At 39.5% G+C, this 9,702-nt stretch overlaps 1 protein-coding gene across 1 annotated transcript; it reads right to left on the bottom strand.

Moving 5' to 3' along the window:
• Positions 1 to 3,660: 3,660 nt before the first annotated feature.
• ARMH2 (armadillo like helical domain containing 2) lies at positions 3,661 to 6,213 on the bottom strand. Its single transcript, XM_046640999.1, has 2 exons — positions 5,946 to 6,213; positions 3,661 to 4,088 (listed from the first exon to the last, which is right to left on the bottom strand). The coding sequence occupies exons 1-2, from the start codon at positions 6,211 to 6,213 to the stop codon at positions 3,661 to 3,663; spliced, it is 696 nt and encodes a 231-aa protein (XP_046496955.1).
• Positions 6,214 to 9,702: the final 3,489 nt, after the last annotated feature.

Below are 9,702 nucleotides of genomic sequence, written 5' to 3'. Positions count from 1 at the left end.
CCATTGTGTGCATCTTGGCAAATGAAGTATAACAAGTCTATGTTGAAAATTTATCTATTTCTATGGTTTTATATTATTTTCTATTCCTCTGCTATCTGGGAGGAAACAAGGAGAAGATGAATTTATCCATCTTTAGACTGAAATAGTTGAGGTTTTACTCTCAAACCTGGTGGTACCTTAAGCTCATTGTAGGGACTTGATTTTCAGATCCCCATGTCCGGATATTCTTTCCAAGTAGTTTTTGTAATGGAGTGTGAGAATCTAATTTCAAAAGCTTCCTGAGGGAAGCTGATTATCCAGGTAAAGGCTTGACTGGCTGGTATGATCAGACTCTTCTTGGAGGCTTAAAAAGATGGGGGATGGAGCTGGTCGTCTAGAGAAGCAAAGTAGGGGGCAGGTCAAAGTCCAGTTAAGAGACACAGGGATAGCTAAGCGTTCTGAAACTTTCTATTCACATATGTATAGGACAAAGTATATATATTGAAGGAATAATAAGTACAATTAGGGTGAAATTAGTTAGGGATTTCCCATATGTACTGTTCTGAAGGAAGAAAGGAACAAAATAAAGGGAAATTATTTGCAAAGTATATAGCATTGGGATTGAGTATGTTCTGTGAGAAGCATACAAGTACCTTTGTATAAATCGGCAATAAAGAGCAATGTCAATCTTTAAAGGATTACTTTAGGCAAGTTATTTATTCTTATAGAACTTTAATTTTCTTACCTCTAATATTGAGATAAAGTTTGCCTCTGTTACTGTGGGGATCAAAATCTTTACTACAGTGTCTGAACGAAATGCTTAATAAATGGAAGCTATTATTAATCAATAGCAACATTGTCCAGTAAAACCTTCTGAAATGTTGGAACTATCTGTGCTGTCCAGGATGATAACCACCTAGCTGTATGTGGCTGTTGAGCACTTGAAATGGGCTAGTATGAATGATGAATTGAAATTTTAACTTATAGTTAAATAGCTACATGAGGTTAGTGGCTACTGTATTAGACAGTGCAGCTCTGTATGTTTCAGGTATGGACCACTAGCCTAAAGATAGAATTAAAGAAGAACAGATAAATTTTATGTTATGTGTTTTTACCACAGTAAAAAATAAAAGAATTAGGGTGACAGCCCAGTGGCATAGTGGTTAAGTTTGCATGCTCCACTTTGGCAGCCAAAGGTTCGCAGGTTCAGATCCTGGGCACAGACCTACACACTGCTCATCAAGCTGTGCTGTGGTGGTGTCCCATATACAAAATAGAGGAGATTGGCACAGATGTTAGCTCAGGGCGAATCTTCCTCACACACACACAAAAACAAAACAAAAAATAAAAAAACCCAAAAGGACTGAGAAAAGGGATATATGTATATTTTCTTGCATAAAGATAGAATAACTCTGGAAAGATACAGAAAAAGCTGCTGCTTTTCCAAATCTGATGTTTTCTTCCAGGAGTAGGAAGCTCCAATAGCTGTAACACTCCTGGTTTCGGCCGAGGTGAGTGACTTACCTGATTGGTAGCTTTGGGAAAAATAAACTGAATGTGGTCAACTCTGTTCTCTTTTTCTGGGGAGGGCACACACGGGGCATTGGTGTCCTCTGCTGCCCCTCCAGGGTCAAGGGCAGGCTGAAGTCAAATGAATAGAGACATTGTTGGACATGTGAGATCTCCACAAATTTACCTCCTATTCATTCTTTCTCAGGAAACTACTGGAAAACCTGCTTCAAATTCAAATGTGGGAGTGAACTAGGAAAAGCGAAGTGATAGTATACAGGAAACAGAGGGTCCAACATGGGAGGGGTAAGGGGATTCCTGGATGTTGAAGGGAACCCCTAAAATATTTGCTAGGTGTGTGGCAGGCCCCGATTGGAACAACAGGGTGGTGGGTTCCATGACGGTGGGCTCACTTCAAGAAGAAATCGGAGCTGACAATTACGTACTTGATGTGTAACCACATTGGGAGTTGTTAAACAGCTATAGAGGAAAGAGTGGGAATAAATTAGAGATAGATATCCAGAAAACTAAGCGAAAAACAAAACCAAATGAAACTCCAGGAAAAACGAAGAGTTATACAAAGAAGGAAATTATACTACATGATATGACTTAGCCATGAAAAATATTGAAATACTCATATTGTTTTAATCAACAATTGTGACACAATTATGTTGAGAGAGGAAGAAGTGGGCAAGTGGATGTAGGCAAGGCGCAGTGTTAAAATCCTAAGTCCTATGTGTCACATTAAGTAAAAAGGAAAATACCTAAAATTGAAAAAAAAAATAGCAATGTACGTGAACTATTTAGAAATGTGGAGGTAAATAAACAAGAAATAGCCAAAAGAATTCAAATGGTTACCTCTGAGAGTGAATCAGGACGGGGCTTGGGGGCGGCTGTTTCTCATCAGATTCCGTACACTATTTGACTTTTTGAACTATGTTCATGTATTACTTTGAGAAAAAATTAAAATTTAATTTAAAAAACATGTTTAAAAAGTAATTTCTGACCATGAACCAGCCTCTAAATGGGACTTCTGATTCCCAACCCTTCATCTACCACTATAAACTCCATTCTAGTTTGAGAAACTCTGCATTACACAATTCACAAAATCCACGAAGGATGAAAATATTCGGTTGCTGAGAAGAACACAGCTTTTCCTGGTTTAAGGTCTGAGAAAATTTCTCCCGAGATCCTCATGAAACCATGTCGTGTGATTAGCATCCCTAACAACATTCCTGCAATAAACACAAGCGAGGACTATGGAACTACACTACTTTTTAAATGGACCCCTCAGTGAAAGACGGAAGCATGACACTACAGCACAGCTCAGTCAAAGCAAGTCTGTGAAAGGTGAAATATGAAAGTTCAACCTACGATGGCTGCAGCTGAAGCTAGAGACAAATGTTAGTGTAGTTAGAGAAACAAATAGGTACATACCCTGCAGGCACTTTTCCATAAATATTGTTTTTTGTAATAAAGCTTTTGATGAGGCTGGGCAACACAAAAGTCAAATGTAGGTTTTCGGTTACGTATTCTCTAATAGACAAAATAAGGAGAGTGAAAATTTGTATGAAAACCCAAGAGTCTAACTTTAGTCTGTCTTTACGTGTCTGAACACGTGGCACTCTGTCTCCATCCGGAGTTGTGCCAGTGGAGTTGAGGGCTGGTGCTATGAATGTCCATTCCTTGCACTTCCAGTCGGCCCATGTGCAACAAGATCATGTTCTGGTAGCCAGAAAAGCACCTAGGCCAAGGACATGGCAGCTGGAAGGCCGGCACTGAAATAGTTAGGGATGGAGAATGCGGGTGGGGCAGCAGTGGTCACTACAGGGGGTGACAGCTGGGGGTTGGGTTAGGATTTGGCGTTTCTGGATGCCTTGGCTTAATGTCATCTAATAACCCCCAAAACAACCACTGCTCCTAACATTTGTACAGGTAATGCGTCTTCCAATGAATTCCCATTTTATGAACTTAATTTTATGAGGTCATTTTAAACAGCAGTGCTTTTCATAAGTTCGGTTCTTGCAGTAACTATGAAAACTTACGTAGAATTTTTCGACTACCTGAAAGAAAACCCGGAAGAATAATATATCGACTTTTACTATTTATTTCAGTTTTCCAGAGTAAGGCAATGGTGCAGGCAGCTGCATCACGTAACTGGATTTAGAGAGATTAACTCCTGTGGAAACCAATTAGGAAATACAGCACCTCTGCAAAATTCTCAGGCCATCCGGACCAATTCTCAGTAGCCAAAATTTGCAAATCATATTTTAGAGTGCTGTGGTCTCCAAGCTCCTTCATGCAAGACGAGCTATTGCATGTCATGACGGAGAGAACATAGCAAGTCCAAAATTTCACACAGAGGTGGCTGTTTATTTCACTTTTGATAGTAGACTCACATCTGCTTTTCAAAACACTGATGAGAATAGGAATAAACTGCAGATGTCTGGCTCTTCTCTGGCTGGCAGGGTTTAAGTAACACCAACAGGCTACACTCTGGAGCAGCAGGATCTTTGTTTTTGGTGCCATCTCATGATTTTGTAACAACTGGGCTACTTCTTGCATGTGCTCAGCTGCAAACTTCCCAGCAGTTGGTCCCCCTGTAAAACAAGTATTTGCATTTCCAGAAGTATTTGGTATATCTAGTAGCTAATGACATTCGAGAGCCCATGTGTTTACATTCTTGTTGCTATATACGTGACATTTTGGATACTTTGAATTTTCCTCTTTGTCCCCACCTCGTGTGCTGCTGTGAAGAAGAAAGTGTGTGTAGTAATGTGAAAGTAAGGAGTAATATGAAAAGCACTGGAAGGTTCCTGCCTGCGAAAGGCTCCTTACCGGTTCCTTTAATCAAGCACCTAGGAATCAGTATTTCACGGTGATTAAAATCTGGCTGTGTTCACTTAACACATCTCTTTCCTGGTCCCATTCCTGATTCTCTCTCTTCAGTACTTGAAGAAATACCAGAACATTAGAGCGAACAAAGAGAAAACCAAAAGCCTGAGCTGCAAAGCCAGGAGCCAAGTGGTGAGAGAGAAGTTTTTCATGAGTTGTTCATTGCTATCCCGTTCTCCTTTCTCAGCCGGACTCTTTTGCAGATCTGGGACCAATGCGACCTTACAAGGTTTTCCTTGCTTTGGCTACTGACCCAATCTGATCCTAGACTTTACTTTCATCATATACCTGAATCCCAGATCTTCCTAGTTCAAATCTCAAACTCCAAGAAGGTACTAGCCAAGAAGGCATTGGATGAAGACTAGATGGTGAGGAGTAGCTGGCATAGTTGACTGGATTCTAGCCACTGAAGTTTTGACCCAGCTTGGATTTGTCTTACTTGCACAACCACAGTCCCATGGTCCCAAGAATATTCTATTCAACATTAAAGCTTTAGCTGAAGCCTGGGCATAAACCCTTTCCCTTGCTTCCCATCAGCACAGCTAAGGCTAAACAGCATCAAATTAAAGGATTCTAAGCCTTTTATAATTAGCTAGCTCTTCCCCCAAATGGTGAATGCAACTATACAACGAACTGAGTCTGCCTTATCCGGTGGGCGCCATTTACCCTTCCTTGATGTGGGAATTCTCTTGAGTTTCCTATCTTCTCTCCAGCTCTACACCAGGGATTCTCAACTATTCTGGCACCTAGGACCCCTTCATCCTTGAAAACAGTAAATGTTTTTTTCTCATGGGCACCATTCTTTGAAAGATTTAGTCTATCAAACTACATCTAAATAACTCATTTTCCCACTGAAAAGAAAAAAAGGTCAATCCATCTATGACACTTATAGCTACCAGCCAGAGGTTCTAAATAGGAGACGTGTTGTTGAGGTCTATCTATAAAATTTCATTACATATCCTGAAATTTATTAGATGAAAAAAGTGGAGTGAGCCTGGACTTGACAATCGTTAGAGTGGTATGTGTTTAAACAGTTTACCACTTAATTTTCTAGCCAAGCATACATTAGCAGTTGCTTTCAACTGAGGCACCTGTTGGCTTTCCTGGTAGGTGTTTTAAGAACAGTAAGTTCTTGTTGATTTTTCTAAGCTATTTTCTGTGTTTTCTGTATTTTTACAAGATAAAAAATAAATACCAAGTAGTTTTACTCTGTATTGGAATCACATCACTACGTTGGAATTATATCAACTCAGTATAGATTCATTGATTTTTTTATGATCATGAGAATTTTGATAACCAATTTCAGTATAGACATTTAATTGATAAAGGCAGGAAAATAGTAGTTTATTTGATGGACACATTCTTTTAAAATGTGAGATCCTTGAGGAGAAAATAATTAGTAATATCTTTGGTGGTGCAACGACAAAAAAACTCATAATTTAAGCAAAGAAAATGTTATTGGAATTTTAAGACTAGTACTATGAAAATCACTAATTTACAGCGTTATGACAAGCACAAAGATTTTGAAACACCTGTGTTAGCACAGCTAGTTAAATCAGTACCTGTGAAGGCCAATAGTCCGATTCTGTAGGCAGCTTGAGCTCTCTTCTCAATGGACAGAGAATTATTCTTCAACCTACGGCCAAGTAGTAAAATTTTTTCTTTGTGAAAAATGCTCTCAGCTGGAGGGATATGTTCTTCTTCCTTCTGCTTAATGAAAAGCCTCTTAGCAGTGACAATCCAGAATTTCCGGAGGTGCTGATACAGCCTCACAAAATACTCATAAATTTGAGTCCCACATTTCATAAAATAAGCGAGGATCTTAACCATTGTGTAAAAAGGCCAATGGTGCTTCACTAACACTACAGGCAGTCACAGAAGTTAATAGTTGAGAATTCTGGAATTCATCACTTGGCAACACTGTAGATTGGAATACACAAGTCAGGGGGAAGCAATGTATGCCTAAATTCTTCATCCTGGCATCAAAGGCCTTCTACGATTTGACTAAACCAAGTTACTTTTGCTTCTCTGGAGCACAAAACTCTCAAAGTAAACTGGTTTCCCCTGACACACACTAAACTCACTCCTGTCTACTAGAAACTTGCCCATTCTACTTTGACTATTCCTACATGTACTAAATTTCTTTCCATTGATCTTTCATAGTATTATGCCTATTCTTCCTATTTGTTAAGTAATCAGAGTTTTTCTCTACATTGTAGATTTCCTATATTTATCCTATTATGCTGAGGAAATAGAAGCAACCAAAAAAAGAACTTCCATAGCTCTTGCCATCGCTTCCACTGACCTATCTCCATCTGTGCCCATGTACTCTTTCTTCCTGTTATTTCGGATGCCCTCTCCATTTATGCAGTAGATTTCAACCAACCCCTCTCACCCCACTCTACGGACATCGCACTACAATTCTTCTTTTGCCTTACGAATTTTTCCATCTCAGCTGGATCCTTTGCATCATCAAGCATGCTATACTTTTTCTCATGAAAAAAATAAAACATTCTCCTGACCGCATGTAGCTTCTCCCCCCAGTTATTGCACATTCATTTTTCTGCTCCCCTTTATACAATAACTCTTCAAAGAGTTGCCATACTTGCTGTTTCATTTGTTCCTTCATTCTCTCTTGGATATACTCCCAATAGGATTTCAACCCCACGAGTCTACCGAAATTGCTTGTCTGGGTCACAGATGACCTTCATCCTGCTGAATCCATTTCTCAGTCTTCAGCATTTGACACTCCTTTCTCCTTGAAACACTTTTTTCATCTAGCTTTGAAGATGGCAGACTCTTGATTTTTCTCCTACTGGTCACTCTTCATTTTCCTTTGATGGCCCCCCCTCTTCTTTATGACCTCTAAATATTGGAGTGTCCCAAGGCTCCGTCCTTGTATCCTTTTTCTCTATCTATACTTCCTAGATGAAATAAACCAGTCTCATGGCTTTAAATACCATCCATATGCTGAAGATTCCCAATTTTATATTTTTAATTGGATTTCTCACTTGAACTCCAACACATCAATCGCATTCAATCGCCAAATTGCTCTCTCTATTTGGTTGTCTAAGAGGCTTTTCAAACTGAAAATGTCAAAACAGAATTCCTGAGCTTCCTTTCTAAACCTGCCGCTTCTCAGTTTATCTTGGAGGATGGTATTCCATCCTGCCAGTTGTTCAGGCTGAAATGATGGGATCATCCTTGGCTTTTATCTGTCTCACATCTCATTTCCAACTTATCAACAAATCCTTTTAGCTCTACTTTCAAAGCGGAAATTTGGACTCCCTCTCTAAATTTGAAAGATTCTACAAAATGTACTCGCCTATATTCTTCAAATATATTAAGGTGTGGAAGTTTAAAAAAAGGAGGAGGGGCAGCTAGTGTTCTAGATTAAAAGAGGCTGAAGAGACATGACAACTAAATTAAACATGAAATCTATGGTTGGATCCTGTGTCCAGAGGGGTGTGCATGCATGTGCGTGAGTGTGTTTGTATGTATATGCTATAAAAGGGTATTACTGGGACAACTGGGGAAACATAGACTTGCATTTTCCAATATGGTAGCCACTAGCCAAGTGTGGCTATGGAGCCCTTGTAATGTCATTAATCTGAATTGAGATGTGCTGTAAGTATAAAATACACATTGGAGGATTTCAAAGATTTAGTATGAAAAAAAGAATGCAAAATATTAATAACTTTTTATTGATTATAAGTAGAAATATTTTGGCTATATCAGGTTAAATAAAATATATTATTAAAGTTAACTTCCCCTGTTCTTATTACTTTTTTTTTAAGATTTTTTTTTTAATTTTCTCCTTTTTCTCCCCAAAGCCCCCCAGTACATAGTTGTATATTCTTCCTTGTGGGTCCTTCTAGTTGTGGCATGTGGGACACTGCCTCAGCGTGGCTTGACGAGCAGTGCCATGTCCGCGCCCAGGATTCGAACCAACGAAACACTGGGCCGCCTGCAGTGGAGCGCGCAAACTTAACCACTCGGCCACGGGGCCTATTACTTTTTTTAAGGAGGCTACTAGAAAATCTGAAACACCAACCATGGCCCAGTCTCAAGGCCTTTGTGCTTATTATTGCCTCTGGCCTAGAATGTTCTTCCCAGAGATATCCACGAGGCTCACTCCATCAGTTCCTCAGATGCAATTTCCTCGTAGGCCCTCCCTTACCACTCTTTTAAACTTGTGATCTTGGCCCTATCACATCTTCCACTCCCAACGCGTGCAATTCTTTTTCCCCCCCTCTCTGTTTTATTGTCTCCCCTTGCCAGGCTATAAGTCCTGCGAGGGCAGGGGTTTTTATCTGTCTTTTGTTTTTTGCTTCACTGCTGTATCTCCCGTGCCAAGAACAGTCCCTGGCAGAAACCTTATCCATGGTAAGTACGCAACAAATACGTGTTAAATAAATAAGTTAGAGATCTGTTTTTTAGCCAACTATTGTTCTCTGCACAAGGAATACTTAGAACTTTCCCAAAATAAAAAAATAACATTTGTTTAATAAGAGATGCTGTTCTCTAGGGAAATTTCAGGGATAAAAATATTTATTTTTCTATTTGACTAATTTGCTTTTCTGATATAGTCAGAAGTGCTGGTCTTTTCTGCTGAATTTAGGGTTACAATCTTACTTCATAATTTTGTAAAGTAAATAAGGCAATTCTAACAGTACAGCAACAAACCTTATGGGGGAAAGTGTTTTTACTGATGCTCATAAATGATGAGCATTTGCTGGTATTTAATGAGTCACTTGGTAAATACTTCCTCTTGGAGCTGAATGTTAGGGACCCCTCTGTGACGATGTTGGTGGGGGTTTGGGCTGGGAACATACGCAAGTAAATGAAGGCTCTTTTTACCCTCAAGGAGCTCACAGTCTCTGTTCCATAACTCTGAAACACAGCTCTTTTTCTCTAATTAGCTTTACAACAAATCTGAGAAGTAAATATTATCTTCATTTATAGATGAAGGAATTTTTTTTTAAAGATTTTATTTTTCTTTTTTCTCCCAAAGCCCCCCAGTATATAGTTGTGTATTTTTAGTTGTGGGTCCTTCTAGTTGTGCTATGTGGGACGCCACCTCAGCACGGCCTGACGAGTGGTGCCATGTCCACGCCCAGGATTCGAACCGGTGAAACACTGGGCCACTGCAGCGGAGTGCATGAACTTAACCACTCAGCCATGGGGCCGGCCCCTAGAAGAAGGAATTTTAAGATAAGAATAAATTCAAGTTGAGAATGAGGTGTAGTATATTGTGTAAATACCAACTCAAGAAAGCCATGTGAAAAAAATACGCTAGACTCTGTACATGAGACTAGT

This window comes from Equus quagga, chromosome 15 (assembly GCF_021613505.1).
Source record: "Equus quagga isolate Etosha38 chromosome 15, UCLA_HA_Equagga_1.0, whole genome shotgun sequence".
Classification (NCBI taxonomy): Eukaryota; Metazoa; Chordata; class Mammalia; order Perissodactyla; family Equidae; genus Equus; species Equus quagga.
Note: the sequence above shows the minus strand (reverse complement) of the source record. Positions and strands in the feature narration are given on the sequence as shown.